Below are 22,480 nucleotides of genomic sequence, written 5' to 3' on the forward strand. Positions count from 1 at the left end.
TTTAAACAATGTTACTATAATATTATGTAATGTATAATATTAAATTTTGCTCGAATTATTCGTGAATATTTTATAAGAATTAAAATATTAAAAATAAGCAAGGATAAAAAAAATTGAAAGGAAAGGAAAGATGAATATGAGAAAAAAGGAAACTAATTTATTCTTTTAATAGTTGATTCTTATAACACCTGTTCAAAGAAATATTATAAACTCAAGAAATAATCATACATATATATTTTTATAATTTGATGAATAATATATATGAAATGTTGTTAATAATATTAATTAAGTATATTTATTGTGAAAAAAAAATTATAAAAATAATGAATTATGATTTATTAAAAAAAATATTTCGCTTGTTGAGTTTATTATGAAAAATTTTTTTTCGATAAATTAGAAATATTTATTCTAAAATATGGAATTAAATAATAGGAATATGCTGGATTTTTTTCGCAAAATATACAACAATATATAATTTATTAAATACTATTCAAAATTTAAATAAAAATGGTGACTACAATATTTCCCATTATAAATCCGATGGCATTGTGTCTTGCTTAATGTACACTATCATGTACTTTCTAATGTGTAACATTCTCATGACCTTTCTTTTCATCTGTTCTCGATGTGCTTTACTAATAGCAATGGATTAAAAAAATAAGAAAAATATATTAAAAAATTTTATTAAATTTTATTGCAAACGAATATTATCATTGATTGTATCAAATTGAAACATTTTTTTATCATTATGTTACATATATTGTAATTATTGATTAGGATTATTATATGATTATTGAATTTTTAGAAATTTTGTACAAGTTTAAAAACTAAATTCACCGATATAATTAAAATTACAGATTATTTAATTATTTTTGTCAATTTTCAAGTATGGAATGGATAGAGAAGATTGTTTTGCAGATATTTCAAGACTGATAACATTTAATGATATTTTGAATTTCTAGGATAAATCTTGATAATCATTGATTGAAATGTTGAAGAAATTTAATTTTATTTTTATATCCATAAATATTAATAAAAATAGAATAATTATAAATTGAAATACATATATATGTTTTTTTTCAATATCTATAATATTTATATATTTGTCACAAATTAATAATATTGTTGTATTCGTTAATATTATTATTATTAAAATTTTAATATCTTTTTTGTTAATATGTGGAAATATAAATAATTCAAACGTATGCGAAGAAATGTTTGATTAAAGCAAAAAATTGTTAAGAAGAAAGATAAAACAATACATCGGTATATAAAATTTAATGCACAAAGAATCTAAAAATTTGTCTAGATTTTTTTTTTTCATTTCTCATTATATTATGTATTGAATATTTTTTTGCAATTTACATTTCTATTTCTATTGTGTTCTATCAATTTAATTAAATAAATTCTCATAAAATATTTTAATGATTAGAAGCAATTAATTAAAAAAAAAATTAGAAAAGAAATGAATAAAAACAACATTTTTAATGAATTTTTATGGATTTTGTTTCAGTACACAATGCGCTAGGAGTGATGGAGACAGTGAGCAAGCAAGTCCAGGTAGTAAGCGGACTGGGGGTGGGGGGTCCGGTGGGCCCTGTGGGTCCAGTGGGGGCAGATTTGCATCACCATCATCATCCTCACCCCCACTCCCATCCTCCACACCCACATGCCCACCCCCACGGTCATCCTCACGGACCCCATGGCCACTCACTGGTCGGTGTAACGTCGACCCCTGGCAGGGGTCAGACACAACCACCGGTCTCGCATAACCAGCATTTACCCGCGAGGTCTACTCCGGTACAGCTGCATAGGTAAGTTATATTCTTGCCTGTGTTTACCTATATGTATGTATCCATACATATAATACAGATAATGTACATATAATACATAAATGTATGTATTACTATCGTCCCAGTCATTACACATAACAGTGTTCATGCGTAATTTGTACGATATAATTAATTATAACTTATATGCATGCATTTGATTGTCTGCAAAAAATGATTTAATTCGTTTTCTCTAATTTGAGGAAATGCCTCTATAGTATAAGCGAAGTATAAGAAATAGTATAAGAAATATATTAGTAGACAGAATTGAGCAATTTCGATTCAAAAAATTATTTCTTTTTAATTCTTGATTTAAACAAAAATTTTTTAAAAGACAAAATATGATAATTAAAAGCTAATTATAATAATAAAATTGTTAAATCATTATAATATTATATAATATGAAACTCATAACAAATACTGAATGAAAATTATGAAACAAGATATATTTATGGAAATTGTGGAAATTATGAAAATCTTGATAGTGGAAAATGTACAAATAATTGGAATATTTCAAATTTCAAATCTAATAAAGATAGTAAATTCTAAATAAACAATTAAATTTTACGTATTACAATTTGTTTAAATTTTTCTTTGCTATAATATTCTTGAAAATAAAATAATATATAAAATAGTAATGAAATATAATTTATTAAAATTTACAAATAACACATGCGGATATAGATATTTTTAAAAATTGATTAAATTTAAAAAATTAAATAAAATCTAAAAAAACTAAAAAAAATATAAATTTGAAAAAAATTCAATTTTTACAATGAAAAAAATATTGAAATAAATTTTTCATTAATCTTTCCATTCAAACTATTTATTACTTTAATATTTTTATTGTTTAAAAATTCAATAATACATAACATTAATTATTTGTAATATATTTGTAATATATATATAAACTCAAATATTAAAACTTGAAATACGCGGTGAAGAGAACATTGAAGTTGGATGCGTAACATATATTCGGTATACTGCGCATGCGTTCTTCCAATTTTACCACTACTGCTACCTGTCGATTCTAACCTCAAACGTCAACGTGCAACGTTGATTTTTAACCTTGCCAGGTTTACATTTAAGACTTATAGTTTACTGAAATATATATATGAACGGTTGTGTAGTGTATTTTAATGAAATTATTAAAGTGAAACTACAAATTTCGAAAACGCGATGTACCAGATGTGCAAATGGAGAATGTATGCAGAAAGGAAAGATTTCTTTGAAACTCAAGATTGTCCGTTTGCATGATGAAGTAAGTCCACGCAGTTATTTCTGTTGCGGTGTTCGTTGTTCCTCGCACAAATTATCTTTACGTTATTTTTTTATTTATATAACTTACTTTTGTATTAATACATTATATATTTTTTTACTATAATATTAATTACATGATAAATGATTTTAATGATATAATTATTATAAGTTTTATATAAAAAATTATTGCAAAATATTTTGTTTACTGAATGACTTCTCATTTTCTTCTAATATAAAAATTTTAATATTTTATTTCATTCAACATAATCGGAATTTTTATTATTTTCAAATAAAATTCTATGAATTAACATTAATTAACGCTTCAGAAATTTAATATACAGTAGTCAGGAGGATACGTATAAATAATATATAAAACGCGGGAAAACCAGTTAGGTTAGGTGCGATGTGAGGTTGTATAAATGAATCGAAAAACATGAAGCAACAGTATGTATACTGTATATATGAAATACTGTATATATGAAACAATACTGACATATATATATATATATACACACACATAAATACGTTCATATACACAGTATAGATGTATATATACATGTATGTACATATACTATATATTTATGAATTATGAATCTGATCATTAACTAAGTAAAACTTGTGTAAGGAATAAAAATAGAATAAAATTAAATATCATTTTTATTATAATTTGTTTTTAAAATGATTTTTGTTTTTTATATTTTATTAAAATACTTTATATTATATATATTGAATAAAATTTGAATAAAAGATTATTTTATTCAATATATTTTCATTATTAAATGAATAAAGTAACAAGTTAAAAAATATAACATATTTTCATACTTAATATTACATTATTATTTTGTATTATATTGAATTACTGAAAAATGGCAATAAATGCAGAAACTTGTTGAACGGGGAAAGAGAAAGCTAATAGTGGGTCGTACGGTGGGGATAAAAGATGGCGGTCATAGCGGAAATGCACCTTTTTTATTTGAATAGGTTAAAAAAAAAGAACGTATTAATATGTATCTCACTTAAATTTATAGTTAAAATTTTCATAATATTAATTTTAAATATTACCTGTCAGTGTGTTTTCAATCATTTAAATTCAATAAAGTTTTATCAATATCATTCATAAGTATTTGTTATCTAAAATTTACATATTTTAAAAATATCTTTATAAAATCTATAATTATAATTAAAAAATAATTGAAATAAGTACAGTTTTAAATAGAAAATACTAAGTGAAGAATCAGAGCATTAATGAAGAGAAAGAAAAGAAAGAAAGAAAAATAGAATTGGTGGAAGGAAGTCAAGGTTATATTTTCTACAATTCTCAATTAGAAGAGAATAAAAAACACATTTTTTTAAATTCAACATTTAATTATTTAAAATTTATCTCATAAATAATTTTTAAGTTTAATAAATTTGAATGAATGAATTAGTATATTTTATTACAAAAGTAATTAATTATCTTTTTTTTTATTGTTCATTTCATTGAATATATCATTTAGTCAGTTTTATAAATATGATAAAATTAATAAGTATTGAAAGGTTTTATTATCACAAGTGCAATTCCTTTTATTTATATTGTTACTTTATGATAAAATTTAATTTTGTTTGATATAAAAATATATGCCACTAACAAAAGAGATTAATTTCTATCTTATTTTAATGTATCTAAGATATATTTGTAGATCTTTCTTACAATTTTTTTATTTTAGACACATTCATTTATATTTATATTTTATTTATATTAATATACTTATATTTCATATTATCAAGCTTTCATATTATTTTTATTATAATCTATTTCAATGTTATGATCTTTTTTTAATGGCAAATTTATATTATTTTTAACATAAATAAAAATAATATTAAAATTAACTTATATTTTTATTATTTAATTACAGAATTTAGAATTTAAAAATTCTACATTAATGCACACTTTTACTTATTTTCGAATTTTGTTATTTTTCTCACCTCAATACACGTATTAAATTCATCATCATTAATCTATATAGATTTGTACATGTAACTTGTGCATGTCATGTTATCATTCTCTTCGTGACCTACGTATATATGTATATTTCATGTACATAACGTTCTATCGCATGCGCATCATTCATAAAAGGGAAAAAGAGTAGGTAATACATGGGTGGGAGAAGATTTTAAAAGTGGGAGGAGGGGGGTCAGTGACCGTTACATCATCGAGAACTCAGTCTAGGAAAATTCATAAAGTCGCCATTTAATTATGAATATAGTTTTAAATGCGAGAAAGATATAATAATTTAAATTTGAACAATTTATTAGAAGGAATAATATTTTTCATATATAATAGTATAATGATAGTAGACATTTTTATAATATATATTTTTTATTAATATAATATTCTGCTAGTTTCACTAATTTAATTCTTCTTAAATATATGAATGACAATTATTAAAACTATTTATATTTCTGATAATATTTAAGGGTTTCTACAAAATACCCTAAAATATAGTTTTGAAAAGGAGAATATATGTACCGTTATTTGTTTTGGTATATAGTTCAAAAGATTCAATGTCACATTATATACTATAATATAAACAATTGTCATATTATATCAAAATAATTAATCAATAAGAAATTTAAAAATTTTTTTAATAGAAAATTATTTGAAACAGATATTTAAAGTATAATAATTCGTAGTAAAATAAAATTATAATGAATTATAATAATATTAAAATATTAATAATATTATAATTATAATGAAAATCAATAAGTTATTAAATATATGAATATAAATAATATTAAATATTTTTTTATATATAATAAAATATTTGTATTATATATTTATTAATATATTTGGAAAATTTCAAATTTAATAAATCTAATAAAATATTAAAAAATCTAATTTGTAATTTTTATATAAAATAACTTTATACTACATAATGTAATTTTATAATAAATGCTTTATATAATATATATTAGGATTCTTTAATTTTGAAAAATAAAATTTGAAATAATTACATATAAAATAATTTGAATTTCGATAAAAAAAATATGTATAGATAAATGCGATATTAACTAACGTCGATTAATCCTTCTCCATTATCCGCCAACGAATAATGCTAGGAACGCTTCGAAAGCCTCGAATGTATTTGACGATATGGCAACGTCGCGACAGCAACGTTGCCTTACGAAAGTAGACAGGCACATTCACCCTTTGTGATGTTCAACGCATGCGCAGTCATTCTACAGAGAATAAGTACCGATGCACCGGCACGCGGAACCATGATCTCTGGAACACTGCGACATCGCATATCGTTATATCTTACAGCGCATGCGTGGCGTATTTTGCCACATGTGACAAATTACCGCCGAAAGGTCGTGTATCTACTATTCTGCTATACATATGTATAGTCAATGATTTTACGTGAAGTATATTTTTATCGCGTGACGCGATTGGTTAGCTGATCGTCATCCGTCATCTTTTATATGCATTTATATTTCTTGCTATCTTTTTATAATCTATTAGATTTTTTTTATTTTTTTTTCATGCAAAATATACTTTCTTTTTAATATATATATATATATATATATATATATATATATATATATATATATATATATATATATTTAATTTGGTAATAATTTTTAGATTAAAAGATTGTTAAGTAATTTAATATTATTGATATAATTTATTAATCACTTTAATTTGTTTTGAATGATTAAAAGCAAATGAAAAATATCATTTCAGCATAAATTGGTAAATTTTAAAATAGTATAAATTATCACAAATGTCGATATTTTTAATACAATTTAATTTTCAATTGCCTGATTCATATTTGGTTTACATATTCTAAACTAATATATTCATAATGTGTGATGGAACCAGTGATATTAAAAATCATATGACTCTTGATAGACTTCATGTTTAAAATGGTATATGAATAATTAAATTACTGTCTACGTTGCACAAATATTGCTGTCTTGAACGTATAAGTAGAAGCCATGTCTTTGCCATGGTTGAACATATTATGAGAGAGAAATTTAATACTCTTTAAAAAATATTCCTAAATCGCTTCTTTTTATAGTAAACTACTAACTTTTCATTTTTTTATTTTATATGTTTGCTTATTTTGCTATATCAAGTATCATATATAAAAATAATAAGAATATCTTAATTATACCGGATATATATTATAACATAGTATAGTCATAGTATAATCTATAGTATGATATATTAAGAAATGACCTAAGAAAACCGTTACCATTGTATGGATTATCTAATGGAATTTTCCTAAAAGAAATATAAATTATAAATATTCACATTAGAAACATAATATCGTAATAATTTAAAATTAAAAAAATAATAATTTAAAATTATCATTTCTAAAAATGATAAAAATTGAATGATTCTAAAAATATATTTCGTGATGTAAACATATTTGATAATTCGAAATACTGCAAAAACATATCGTATGTCTAAATTTTACATATTTAATAAATATTTATTCACGCTTATTAGATATTTATTTGTTAAATTTTTGTATAAAAATATTTTTAAATGATATTATGAAATTTTATCAACTTAATTATTATAATTAAATAAAAAAATAAAGTTGTATAAATCCTTTCCTACTTCTATGCACGCATATATATTAATAAATGCACACTTTTTCTCTTTACGATAATTTTCAAATTATAAATATATATTTTGAAATATAAAAATCACTATAAAATTACAAGAATATTCTTATTCGTATTTTAATTTAAATTTAATTATCATTAAATTAAAATTAAATCTTTTCTTAACGATCGAAACTAACATAGTGTACATTTCGAACGTTGCAGGCCGGCGCAAAGTTATGTAAACATCAAGAGCAGCAGTCCTGTGTCTCCAAGAACGATAGGAGCAGGAGTGACGTATGTGCAGGGTGGTGCGGCTGCATCTTCGGCGGCGGCGGCGGGGACAACCGGAAGTGGAAGTGGCGGAGGTCCTTCAATCGGTGGAGGCGGTGGCGGTAGCGGAGGAGGTGGCGGTGGTGTCAACAACGCTGGTGGCGCGAACAGTGGAACCGGAGTGGTTGGGACTGGAGCTGGTGCCGGTGCGGTTGGAAACGTAGCATCAGTCGGAAATGGTAACAACAACGGTACCAATAACAGTGCCGGTGCGGGGAGCAACAGTGGTGGAAACGGTGGTACAGTGGGTAGTGCACCAGGGGGTTATGTTGCTGTACCCATGGCTGGTGGTCTGCGGTATATCCATCCGTATCCATCGACGCCAACGTCGGCATCGGTGCCGGCTGTAGCGACAATGGTTACCTCAGCCTCGTCGGCACCGACTCCAGTGCCAGTTCCAGCACCCGCAGCTGCGCCTGCCAATCCACCTACAGTTAGTCAAACGCCACCACCATCGCTTTCGGGAACTGCTTATGCCGCGAGAGACGCATATCGCAGCGCCACCACGAATGTAGGTATTTTCCTCTTCGATTTATCCCATGATAAATCGTCATCATCCTCACCCACTCGTACTCTCTCTTGCTTTCATTTCATAAAAATCATACATAGAAAAATAAAAATCATCGTGGAAAATATTCATACAAAAATTATTTAAAATAAAACTTTATATATAAAATATTAAATATTTAGTTTATTTTCATGATTTTTTATTTCTTGAAAATACGAATACTTTCTACGCGTTTATTTTTCCATTCCATTCTCTGCTTTTGTTGATATTTCTTGTAAATATTAAGAACGAGTATAACGAGTTCTTTAAACATCTAAAAACATTTATTATGGAATTCTTTTTCTTTTTTGTTAAAATTTATTATAAATATAGATATATAAAATTTTATTTAAATCGCTGTAGAAATATTTTTCTACACCGACTATATATTTCAGAGAAAGTTAAAACACATTAATGTAATACATATACATATGAGTAGCCAGTGTTTGTAAATGTATATTATATAGTAATCTTTTGAAGTTAATCGAATATTTGGTACGCGTTATATGAAATGTGTATATATTGTATGTGTTCTGCCCTTGACTTTCAACCACTATTAGCCCTCTCCCGTTCTCTTTTCATATCATAATATAATCTACTTTCTCTATTGCAAACCTTTTGCAGTTTTGAATCAATCACTGCGATATAAAAATTCAGAAATCTGATGGGATAGTTTTTTAAATATTTCTATTAAAAATTTTGTTTTATTTATTTTTAACAATTAATCCTAATATTAGAGATATGTATTATATAATAAATATTTATATTGTTATATAATTTCTAATTTCATTCGATTTTTTCAATTGATGAAATTACATTTTAAAAATATATAATAATGTAAAGATACATAATATAATCTATTATTTATTTAAATGGTAATATTTTTTATCATTTTTATGATATAGAAAAAAGAGAAATATGATTCCAAGAGAAGTGATAAAAATGATATTCAAATTTTATTTTATTGAAAATTTTTACTCATTATTTCTGATGATTTAATTTATTTACATATTCAATATTTTATCAATTATCTTTTTTGAAGTGAATAATATTCAACATATATACGTTGTTATTAGAATTTGATGAACAGCAGTCGGTAAGAAGTCATATATGTTATCTGTTTGGGTGCAAGATATAATCTTAAGATGCAATGTAAGCAAGACGAGTAGTAAGGGGCGAGAGAAAGAAAGATGAAAAAACTAACGGCAAGCTTTATTCATAATACGAGTGCAAGGAACGTATGACGGTTTGTAGGTATATAGATAGTCTACCGTCTGCCCTCTTGAACCGGGTCATCGATTTTCTTGAAATAGGTTTACAAGAGAAGGTTAGGCAAGATAAATTGAATAAAACGCACGATGAAAAAAGCATTAGAACACATAAATATATTTGAATCAAACGGGATTAAAAATAGAATAGAGAAATATAACACATAAAATGAATGTAAAAAGAAAGGATAGATTTTTATTGTAGTATCTTTTAGGTGAACGAGAGGATCGCCATCAGCGTGAGCAGTAGTCCCTTGTCGCAGATTGGAGTCGATGTTGGAGTAGTTGCAGCCGAATATGCGGCGAATAGCGGTATAAGTAGTGGAAGAGGGGAGAGACCGAGGATATCTCTTTTACCACCTGCTTCGGTGACGCCGACACCTTCACCAACAGCACCAGGCTATCAGCATAACATGTCTGGAGTTAGAAATTCACGAATAGCCCTGATGCCCGTCCAGCCGGATCAGTATTGCAATCGTACAGCCGTTGAAATGGCTAATCTGCAGGAGGCGCCGCCCTTCAAGAAGATACGCCTCAGTCAACCGACCCAGATTCAATTGCAGTCCCAAACGCAATCTCGTTGTCATAGTTTGTCACCCGCTGACCCGTGTGTTAAGCAGGAGCACGTGGTACAGTTGCAGCAACCGCTTAGGATAGATACTAGGGTGGGTACATAGGTACACGCGTATAGAAGATGATTCAGAATAAATGATTCAGAAAAAATTTTTGACATGTAACACATTGTTTTAGAAATAACTTTGAAAAGAAAGTTATCAAATGAATTTTATTATTGGAAACAGATGTAACTATCTAACGTTAATTATTACTTTATACACTTACTTATGTCAATAATTTTTTGCATTCCTAAACTTTAAGAAAAATAATAATAATAACATATATTATATATTTAAAGCGTATACACTTGTATTGATAATTAATAAAGATTTCTATTATTCGTGATTCTAATATTAGTTTGATACAGTGTTATATGAAAAATTTTTGCTAGGAGCAGCCGGCAACAGAAGCATATACACCGCAAACTGAAGCGATTTCGCCTACGCTTCCGGAACCAAACACACAAGAAGATGCACAGTTCAGAAGCACGAAAGATGATCTTCTGCAACAAATTTCTAAGGTTGATAGGGAGATTGCAAAAAGGGAATCTCAGATAAATAAGCTTCGGAAAAAATTAAAAGAATTGGAAGAAGCGGCTAATAAACCTCTGGAAGCCAGCGGTCTTAAACGGCAAGTTGAGGAACAATCTCAGCAACCAAAGCATCAATCTCTGGCACAAAAAATTTATGCTGAAAATAGGGTAAGATCTTGTAAATTTTATATCTAATTTGAATTAACTATACATAAATTATACACAAAAAGATGAGTTAATTCATTACCGGATATGAATTCTCCGGATATTGATTAAAATGGAATGATTCGTCATAAATTTATAATAATATATTTAAAGGAAAAAAAAAAAGAAAAATTTGTTTTTTACTGAACACATTTTTAATTTAGAAATGATTTAGATAAAATATAAGTCTCAACAGCTTTAACTGTGATTCAAGTTAATCTCTATTTTTATGTTTTAATTTTTACATATTTTTGCTTGATGTTATCTCTTGACTTTCTTTTGACTTTTTGATTGCCGATAATATTAGAATTTTTCAATGTATATATGACGCGTCATCAATATTAGTTAAACATTTTAAATCATACGCAATATTATAAATAATAATACATCTTAATGACGCTTATATATTAATTGCAGAGAAAGGCAGAAGAGGCTCATAGACTCCTAGAGAGACTGGGTCCAAAAGTGGAACTACCTTTGTACAATCAGCCATCAGATACAAGTGTATATCAAGAAAATCGAACAAAACATCAAACGTGTATGAGAGCAAGGCTTATAGCGAGGCTTCGACGAGAACACGCTGAACGCGCATCTCTTCATCGACAACAGTCACAAACGTACGCTATTTTGGTACAAGAGTGGCATCGTAAAGTAGAGCGATTGGAAGCAACGCAGAAAAGGAAGTCGAAGGAAGCGAAGAATCGCGAATTTTTTGAAAAAGTGTTTCCAGAGTTGCGGAAACAAAGAGAAGATAAAGAACGTTTTAATAGAGTTGGTGCTCGTATCAAGAGTGAAGCTGATTTAGAAGAAATTATGGATGGCCTTCAAGAACAAGAGGTACATCGTTTTAATGATAAATAACATCGACATTTTATAATGTTGCAAAACTAATTATATGAGAGACTAAAAAAAGAAAATCAAAGGGAAGTTCATAAGAGTTATTAGAGGAGTTAAAGGAAAAATTTAAAAAATCGATATTACTATAAAAATGATTTAGGTATTATATATAGTATATATTTAATTATAAAGAAGGTGCATACTAAATATTAGAAATTATTAAAATAGCTTAGTTGTAATAACTTTTCAAGAATTTCATTAATTTTTATGTATTATAATTTGAATTTGACATTTTTGAAACAATCTTCCAATATTAATTGAAAGTGATTAGTAATGTTAGATTCGTGGATAGTAGTTATGATTTATAATTTAACAATTTCACTTCAATCCACATGAAAGAATCTAAGAAATACATATCTAAAATTTATTCGAGTATTCAACACAATAACTAATTGTAATTAGTATGATGTACCATTTTTTAAAATTATTTTTCCAGATGGAAGATAAAAAGATGCGTTCGTACGCAGTCATACCTCCATTATTATTGGATACGAAGCAAAGAAGAATCGCGTTTCAAAATCGTAATGGTCTTCTTCAGCCTGAAGAGTTAGAAGCTCTTCATAGTGAACGGAAGTTAATCAATGTATGGAGTTCTGTAGAGCACGAATTGTTTAAAGAAAAATATTTACAACATCCTAAGAACTTTGGAACGATAGCTCAATCTTTAGAACATAAGTCCGTTCCAGATTGTGTGCATCATTACTACCTCACTAAAAAAGCAGAAAATTATAAGCAGCTCTTGAGAAAGTCGCGGCAACGAACACGCTCTCGAAACAATCCTAATAATAAAGTAAGTTCAATTACAACTATTTTCTGCTTGCTATTTTAAAACACTTGCGTATATAAAAAGATTCGCATTTTTGTTCTCTTGCTATATATATATATATATTAATTTCCCATTCTCTTACGAATGTGTAGTTATTGCAATTGTAGACAGATATAAAGTTATAACATTACTAACTTTTATATTGTTTTTTTCAGGTAAATAATACCAGTTCAAGTATTGGAACTTTAGATATTTTAACTACGGGTGTTACGACAAGGTTGCAACGTGAGCAACAGCAGAAGACGCAAGAAAATCCTCAAAATAGTTCGGCAGCGACATCAACTACAACGACGACGACGACGACGACAACGTCGAGTGTATCAACGGCTGTTGCGACAACAATAGTCACCACTTCGACGACTCCTTTAAGTTCATCAACGTCGAGTATATGTTTAACGACAGACTCTGTAATAGCATCAACGACAGCTACAACGACATCTGTGTTGAGTACTACGACATCGTCAGTCACGACGTCATCGACGATAACAAGCGCGAAGGATAATAGAGAAACAAATAAAGAAAACAAAGAAAGTAAAATAGAATCGAAAGAAACCCATCTTATTAAAGTGGAAGTGAAAGAAGAGCCGCAATTAAGTTCGGAAACGGTATCAGGAAAGGACATCAAAATGTACGTAATATGTTTTTTCTATTAATTATAAATATTTTTAATTAGATTTGTAGAAAATTCTAGAAAGATATATATATTATTTCATGGGAACAGTATAGAAAAGTAGCATATTTTATTAGTTTTTAAATTGTACTTATAGTCATTTTATTCACAAGGGCTTTATAAATTTTTTACGAGTAGTAAATTTATAATATTCGAATATATAGCCGTTTTACATATATAGTATAATAATAAATATAATACATAGGTAAAGTAATTCTAATTATTTATACGTACCAAATTGATGATTGAATATTTAAAAACTGTCCAAGATATAAAATTGTGCAAAATTATTTAAAAAATGTTATTATTTATAGAATCAAAGTGAATTAATTATCATCAGATATAATTTTAATGATATTTAAAACATTAATTTTCTGATTAAATAAGATTCTAAGAGAATCTAATAAAAAAAAAAGTAAAAAACTAATTTTATTTAAAAATATTACTTTTTCTTTTGCATATTAGATTTGCATATTTATAATTACATGTAATATTTATTATTTTTAAAAGGTATTTAAACAAAAATATTGTTTTCCAAGAAAAAGATACATTTCTTTTGAATAATAAGATAACAACATATTATAATTTATACAGCATGAATGATTTTAATAATTTTGTGGAAATTTACAAAATTGAAAACCTTAATTTTTAATTTTTCCTGTTTATAGTATAAAATATCCAAAATTATTTATAGAAAAAAAGAGCAAAAACATTTTAATTTTTAATAAATTATTAATAAAGCAATTTCAATAACGATTTATTTTTACAATAATTTATTTTTTATAATATTTCTATAACATTATTTTATATTATTATAGTTTTGACATTAATATTTATTAATATATAAAAATAGAACTTTAATATAATTTTTTTCCTATAATAAAAAGGATGAGATTAATTGATTTTCTTTCGTAATATAATAAAAGGGTTACATTTGATTTTCTGTTCAGACTAACTAGAATTTTGGACGCAAACTATTTTAGTTATAAATTTATACGCAGAATCGGTCATCGGATTAAATAACTGTTTCTATTTCTACTTCAGTTAAAAGTTTGGGTACTATAAGTCTCAAAATAGAATTTCATTTTGATCAAATGATTAACTAGTTATATTTCTTTATTTTATTATTTTAAAAAATGATGTTATATAAATAAAAAATTATATTAATGACTATAAAAAATCATCACATAATGATCATTAGTAACTTAAATTAATTGTTTAAATCAATTAATTTTTTCATAAATTTTCCATATACATATAAAATTCTTCATGTGTAATCTTGTTCAAAAATTTTCTTTCTTAACACACTAAAAAATTTCAAATTCCTTCGAGACCCTTATTTTTACATAAAATTGTCGAATTAAAAGTATAGAAAGAATAAAATCATTTTAAAAATTGCAATTGACATAAAAGCATACAGTTCGATTACTTGAACGAGTTTCATTTTACTAATGATATTCATCGAGCAAACAAATCAGTTTTACGATCCATTCTAATTATTACTACATTTAAAATATTAAAAAATAATCCAAGAGATTATTCGTTCGAATCTAGATTAAAAATTACTCGTTCAAAAAACTTATAATCACTATGAGAAAAATCTTCTTAAATAATAAATAAATTAAAATTGATTAATCGATAATTTTGATTAATAACAAAGATAGAAGAAATTGTATATAGAAATACTTATTTCAACAAATTTAATTCAGTATACACCACATCAAATTTTTATAATTATATTTTCAGATTAATATAACAAGAATATTAATAGACGAGAGAGATAGATCAGATAAATACAATATAAATTTTTTTTTGCATATAACAAATATTTTTACAATAATTTAATAACTTTTTCTTCAACTTTTTTTTTTATAATTCAAACAGTTTGTAATTTATGATGAATGAATAAAAGAGAAAAAAAGTAATAAGAATAAATTATTGAAGCGTGGAGAGAAGGATAGTAGGAGTGGGAGGGGTGGTGGGTGGGGGGGTGGGGGATGAATGGAAGGCAGATAGGGGGAAATAGAAGGTAAAATGGAGGTTCGAGAGGGAAGACAGGGTAGTTATTAGCAGATTGTAATGCTAATCAATGGTTACTGGTTAGTGGATTATGTTTACGTAGGCATTCATCATCGAAATGGAGTCGATCGTTGAAAATCTGATTCCGAATCGTGCGAAGACTGGAACGAGGGATCCCCCTCGTTCGTTTAGGAATGATATATAGAGCGTTTTATTAATTCTCTCAAAATTGGTTTGGGCAAAACATTTTTTTTTTTTTAATTTAACTCGGGAAAGAATTTTTCGAATTTTTTTCCACCACGCAAAAAAGAAAAAAGAATAAAATTAAATTGTGGCTTGTGCATTAAATTTCTTAACGAAAATGGAAAATTTTTAATTTTCTTAATTTCAATTTTATCACGAGCTAGTTGTAAGTCAAGTTGATTTATTTCACACCAATCTTTCCTTTCATATTAATATTATTAATTTTCGATGAATTTGCATGAATTGTTCTTCCTACAATTTTGAATAAATTCAAATAATTTAATATTAATAAAATTTCGATGAAAACGATTCAAAAAAAAAGTTCTATCAAATAAAGATAAGAAGATTAATTCTTGATTTATCGTTATGAAAATAGATAGAATGGATTGTTAAATTTGAAGGGTAATAAAGAGAAGAAAAAAAAAAAAAATCACGTTACAGGGAGACGAACAACGTCAGTGGTGGTAGCGTGGTAACTACGAACAGGATGAAGGAGAAGAAAAAAGATAATCACGCCACCCCTATGGAAACCAGCGACGAGGAAGCCCAATCGATGGACACCATTGGTAAGTTTTGTTAAACAAATCTTACTAATTTGCTTTATTTACATTATTTTCGCGATTTTATCATGGACACTTTGATAAGCGATACAATTTATTTTCTAATACTGTATTTGTTAAAATTTCTTTTTCATTTCTTTCTTTCCTTTTTTTTTTTTTTTTTTTTTTTCACGACTGAGAAAAATTTTACTTAATAAAAAGCGATACATTTTTTTCTTCTCATTTTTTTAAATGAATCGAGACAAATTTGTATAGTGGATGTGATTCTCGTGTAATGTGAATTGAAGAACCGAAGTAGAAATATATTCGTTTTAATTAATTAATTAATTAATCAATTTGGGACAAGTTTCGACATCATTTTGTATCTTATATATTTCTTATCCTTTTTTTATTTATCTTTAATCGGTATGCTATGATTTGAAAAGAAACGAATTTATTTCATTACGTGAAAATAATCATCATTTCATCTTGTATCTTTTTTTTTTTTTAACGAAGTTATAGCAGAAGATAAATTTTCGCTTAAGAAAAATTTATCCACATTCGTTCTAAAGGTATAAAAATAGGGGAAATGGACAAATTTAATTTTGATACAATTGTAAAATGGGAAAAAATTGTATTTAATCTAAAGCACGGTCGTGATAATATTAATCGAACTCGTGATAGAGGAGAGTTGGAATTGTGTCGAGTGGAACGATTTAAAATTTCAAAGAGGGTTGAATAAAAGGTAAAGGTAGAATTTGTAATAAGTTTGAATAGAATTAATCCGACGATTGATCGAAAGAAGCTCGAATTTTTATATTTAAGCATGGAACGCGTGTTTTATACATATTCATTTATTTTTTAATTAATTGGTTTTACAATTTTTCAAAATTTTGAATTTATTAACACGCGCCATTGACTTATGTTACGTTAATGGTGACTTTATTGGCCGCATCATTTGTAAAGTTATTATTAAAGCACATTTAACCATATTAATTGGTCAAAAACTTAATATTGTTTTCTTTATTTAATTATATTTAATTATAGATAGAATTTTTATTTTTTTTTTATCGTAATTTCAATATTGCACAATACGGTGAAATAATATAAATATTAATTTATAATTATTTTTATCCAGCTATTCTCGATATAAGGTACTTAAGATTTTTAAACTTAGAGGATTAACTTTTAATTTCGAAATAGATCATCGTCTATATGTATCATCGAAATTTTAATGTCGTTAATTCCTCTTATTCAAATTATAAGCAAATTCTAAAGTATTTCAACCTACACTCAGTTATATGTCGTAAATATTTTCATTATTTGAATTTCTTTAGAGTGAATGCGAGCTTCTCGTTTTTTGATAATAGTGAAACAAAACATTGTAAACAATCAATTATCTCTTCCCTTTTATTATATATATTATTATTATTAATTATTACATGTATGTAATACATTATAATACAATTAAATAATTTTTAACGAGTTAACAATCGGTTTAATTTTAAAATCAAAAATTAAGGTTTCGAATATTTACATACATATATACATAATAATTGAGTTAATGAAATTTATTTTAATTGTTCTTCTTTGATTACTGATATATTGACATTATGATTTTGTCTATTACTATTTTTTTAATTTACTTACTTTATTTATATCTTCGCTTATTTAACACCAAGAATTTTATTTTACTTTTTTTTAAAAATGTTCACATCATAAGAAATTCTCTTACTTAGATAAGAATAAATTTTAATCAATTGACGATACGTCAATATCATCTAACTTCATTCATTTATTTCCATTTTGATTTATAATTAATATTACTAATCTGATTAATTTCTATAAAACACAAAGGATCTATTTTCTCATTGAATGAGATACTTTCTTTTAATTAATCCTTAACACTATCGTTTATTTAAAAATTACATCTACCATTTACTTCCATAAAGCACAAAGAATCAAGAGAATCATTTCAGACAAACGTTATCATCTTAATATCGTTCTATTTATTTATCCATTTCCATTTTTCTATTTCGTTCAATATAGCTAAACACATCTTATTAATAACTTCTGCACGAATTCTGTTCGATCGTTCGTTAAATTTCTCTCTCTCTTTCTCTTTCTCTTCAACTAAGCCAATACACAAACCTCCTCTCACTGTCTCTCATTATTCGTAGTCGAAGTAGTCGACTCCTGATCCTCCGTTACCGTACTGTTAGCCTCGTCCGACTGCGCCCTCTCCTCTGTGTTCGCGTGGCACAATTTCCTATGTTTGTGCACGAAATAATAACTCGGGAACTTGCATCCGCAAATCTTGCAAGGATAATATTGCACGTTCAAGTCCAACAGTCTCACTTCTCTCCTGTTCCTAGCACTGGTATCTTGCTGCCTCTGCCTGTTGCCGATCGACTCGTTCACTCTGGTCGGTAACAAATGCCTCTTTGTGTGCTTCCTGTAACAATACTGCGACTTAAACGTGTGCCTGCAGTATCCGCAAGTATAACTTCCGCCATTGTTGCCAGTATCCATCCCAGCCTCGATCGGGTCGCATGGGCCTCCCCCTCCTGGCCCACCATTCTCGTCGTTCTCCCCGGAACCGTCGTTCTCCTCGAAACACGGTCTCTGCAAACGAGATTGCGGCATCGCGCTAGGTCCACACGAGGACGATGAGTAATTCTCGTTCAGTACACGATGAAACTTCACTGGACCGTCGCAGCACGCCACGTCGTAGACCACCGACAAAACGTTCGACGAACCATCGTTTCCGTTCGACCCGCGCCCCCTTCGCCTCGATCTTCCTCTGTCGTTCTCTGACGACATTGGCGGCTCCGTGTTTTTGTTGTTACGAGCCGTCGAGTCGTCCATAGGTGTGAGAGGAGGGGAGGATTCGGCATCGTTCGTTCGGCTGTTACTCGAGTTGGTGGCGTGATGCTCGTAGTCAGTTTCTTCCTTCGTCTCTCGTTGATGGTCGATCGGTTTTTTGCCGCTGTGACATGGAGGCACCGATGATCGTGAAGTGGACGATGGCGTGGGAGAGATCGATTGACAGGGAGACGATGTTCTTGTGGACGTGGCTGCGTTCGACGTGGTGAACGCGTTGAACGCGGCTGCTGCCGCGGCCACGAACGGGAGAGTGCTCGATGACACGTTCTCTGGCGACTTTGGCCTCGATTCCACCCTTAGCCCGCGATTCCGCTCGATTTGGAACAGCGATGATTTTGGCGATGGCACGTCCCTGTTAGCAGAAATTTTCAAATTTCAAAATGTGAGGAAAGCCACTTTTTTTTGTATACTTTTCATTCGCAGACAGAATTTAGAAACTTATGAAATCTAAATTACGTTTTAAAACCATTATACGTGCATTGTTCGTCGTGCACGAGTATATCCTTATTTCGTCACATTTGTATCGTCAAAATGTTCTCTCGTGGGTGAGCAGTGTGTACACGCATGTTTGAAAAAAATCAAACGATCCAAACCTATAAACCGTCGAGGTGTGCGTTTGTTGTACACTGGAGGACGGAACGGCGGAGACGCCGAGCGGGACGGTAGATTGCATGAGGACCGACGGTTGTAGTTGGGACAAGTGCGGTATACCGATACTGGCGGATGGCGGTGCACTCGGTGGGTATAGAGGAGCGGTCGGTGGCCAGCATATGGTCGGATCTATCATCAATCTGCTCGGTATGGGTCTGAGTATATTGCCGGTGGGTGGCGTGGACGTCAACGTGGATGTCGGCCCAGCCGGAACTGGGATCGGCGTTGGCAATGGCGGAGGTGCCCTCAACCTGAGCAACGCCGCTCTGCATTGTTCTAGGGCCCCTGGCATGTGCAACAAATGCGTGGCCAATAAGACGCTGTACACGTTGTCCAACGTCACTTCCAGTCGGCCTGTGTACATATAGTTGAGCAATGGCGCGAATGCCTCACCACCTGCAAGTTTGGATTCGTTTGTTTGTTTATTTTTTTGCGAAGCGAGAGGAATATTTTTCAAAGTTTTTTTTAGCTCCCGCGTTAAGTTGCATCACGTTTACTTTTGATGTTGTACTGGCGATACTTTATTTGTTTATACTCGTTTATTCCAAAGAAACTTTCAGTCTATTTACAAAAGTAGGTATTTGAGAAATGGAATATATTTAACGATAACACGATTTTAACAGGGGAAGGGAAATAATATCGCGATATTAGATACAACGTTCTCTTTTTAATTATCGAAAACTAAACTTCACTTTTCTTTTTTCATCGTCGTCAAAAATTATCAAAATATAATCCTTTTCAACAAACTCGAGAGACCAATCGGAACATTAATAATTCACGTAACGATATTTACCAATGGATGAGACCGAGACAGATGTGACTGGCTGCCTCGTTGGCTGTCCCGACAAATTGTTACCGGTTACATTCGAGTTAATATTCGCACTCACGCCCGAATTAGGTGTCGTCGCCGCGTTCGTGAGCAAAGCTTTCAGATAACCGCTGTGAGCGGCCAAAACACCTTTGTGGGCGACGAACTGGTGCTCGCCCTCGTTCCCGACTCTTACCACCGTGTCGGGTGGCGACAAGCTTTCTTGAAGCCGCGAATAATTGTCCGCTGTAACGGTATCGCCGAACCAAGCTCTGTACAGGCTATACATCGTAACCAGAATCGTTCCAATTTAATAATTGTTACTCTTGGTGCCCGGTTCTATCATTTTAATGTTTCAAACGATTCTAAAGGGAAATGTTGTTTATATACGATTCACGAACATAGTGTTTTCGTCAGAGGATAGCAAGACAAAGTGTATCTCGTTCCATCTTTCTTGGTATCATTGTTGGCTGAGGACGAGGTAACGGAAAGATCGAGGCAGAGTGTAATAGAATACTCTCACGGCTCATTAAAGCATGAATTGTAAACAAACAGAACTGGAAGGTTACGCGAACGAAACATTCTCTTTCCTTCGAGATGGAATAGAGTGATAAATATTCTGCCTAGCCATTTTATGGCGAACGCACTTCAGTATAAATGATTCACAAATTCAAATAATTCGAATAGTCACTTTGTATTTATAATAATCCTTTGATAAAATCGATTATCACATGTCACACGTGTCAATCTCGAGAAAAGATGATGGGTAATAAGACTCTCTTCTCAAAATCACCCTTACGTCTTAAATCAATTTTCCAATCACCCGTAATGATATAAATAATCACCATTCGTACGTGTTTCACGTTTATACGAAATGAAACTAGAGAAACATTCTATTTTCCCCCTTCAGATAAACGCGGAAATCTAAGGGGGTGACCATCGTGCGTCGCGATTGCCCGTGATTTGAACGCCGGGAGTCGGTTCCTGGTAGCGTCACGCGCCTCACCACCGTCGCATCGCCTCTTTTTTCCACCAGTTCCTACCGCCCTTTCCTCCTCCAGACGGCCGCTAACCAGCCAGTCCCTGTTCAGCACACCCCAACCCCCGTACGCCGAAGAACCGCCCCCAAAGAGCCGAGATTGGCGGTGGTGGCTCGATTACTGGCAGGGTTGCACGTGCGCTTCGTATATTTACCGTGTCGACGATTGTACCGAGCCTCTTTCTTCCGTCTTCCCCCTACCTGCTGTATATCTCCTCCACTTCCACCTTTCCTCTTTTCCTATTGCTATGGCCCTGGTGTGTCGCGAGTGGACGGATGGATAATTTCCTTTTTTTTTTCCTCTCTTTCTTTTTTTTTTCCTTTTTTTTTTTTTTTTTTGAATCGGCTTTCGGTGACGAGTGACGAGATCGAACGTATCGCGAACAAGATTGAACGTTTGGTAGATTCTTTGGAAAATATCGGGTCTTTTGTCCATTTTTTTAATGGGAATATCGATCGAGGTGGATTTATAAAATGAAATCTTCCTTTTTGTCTTATTATTTGTAGAATAATTTCTAGATATCTTTATATTTACATTCTCTCAAAGATGTATTGTTTGAATTCAAAAGTAAAATTCAAAATTTTTGTTGTTGCGAATAACTCGAAAACTAAAGTCAACCATATTTACATGTATATAAATTTTGCCTTTAATGTTCCAAGTTAAGAGAAATATTGATCAATGTGTATTTCATTTTTCTGGAATACGGTGTAGTTAACA

At 29.6% G+C, this 22,480-nt stretch overlaps 2 protein-coding genes across 11 annotated transcripts in view; one reads left to right on the forward strand and one right to left on the reverse strand.

Annotated features, from left to right (window-relative positions):
- The window catches only part of Smr (nuclear receptor corepressor smrter), a 54,889-nt gene that overhangs the window by 13,592 nt on the left and 18,817 nt on the right, over positions 1 to 22,480 (forward strand). For 7 of the 10 annotated variants that reach the window (XM_086913313.1, XM_086913315.1, XM_086913312.1 and 4 more), the window contains exons 3-10: positions 1,514 to 1,814; positions 7,911 to 8,529; positions 10,049 to 10,498; positions 10,840 to 11,148; positions 11,602 to 12,021; positions 12,518 to 12,871; positions 13,063 to 13,535; positions 16,281 to 16,405. In XM_086913313.1, the coding sequence (XP_086769439.1) occupies positions 1,534 to 1,814; positions 7,911 to 8,529; positions 10,049 to 10,498; positions 10,840 to 11,148; positions 11,602 to 12,021; positions 12,518 to 12,871; positions 13,063 to 13,535; positions 16,281 to 16,405 (3,031 nt within the window). In that variant the 5' untranslated portion in view covers positions 1,514 to 1,533. Of the gene's footprint in view, positions 1 to 1,513; positions 1,815 to 2,884; positions 3,091 to 7,910; positions 8,530 to 10,048; positions 10,499 to 10,839; positions 11,149 to 11,601; positions 12,022 to 12,517; positions 12,872 to 13,062; positions 13,536 to 16,280; positions 16,406 to 22,480 lie in introns of those variants that run through there. The other 3 variants (XM_086913318.1, XM_086913317.1, XM_086913321.1) reach the window with 2 other exon arrangements.
- LOC105737063 (uncharacterized) lies at positions 17,775 to 21,076 on the reverse strand. Its single transcript, XM_012494233.3, has 3 exons — positions 20,709 to 21,076; positions 19,858 to 20,311; positions 17,775 to 19,616 (listed from the first exon to the last, which is right to left on the reverse strand). Exons 1-3 carry the CDS (start codon positions 21,010 to 21,012, stop codon positions 18,536 to 18,538), a joined length of 1,839 nt encoding a protein of 612 aa, XP_012349687.2. The 5' UTR covers positions 21,013 to 21,076; the 3' UTR covers positions 17,775 to 18,535.

The sequence above is a fragment of the Apis florea genome, unplaced genomic scaffold (genome assembly GCF_048593485.1).
Source record: "Apis florea isolate Af1SG1 unplaced genomic scaffold, ASM4859348v1 contig_3496_pilon, whole genome shotgun sequence".
Taxonomy (NCBI): Eukaryota; Metazoa; Arthropoda; class Insecta; order Hymenoptera; family Apidae; genus Apis; species Apis florea.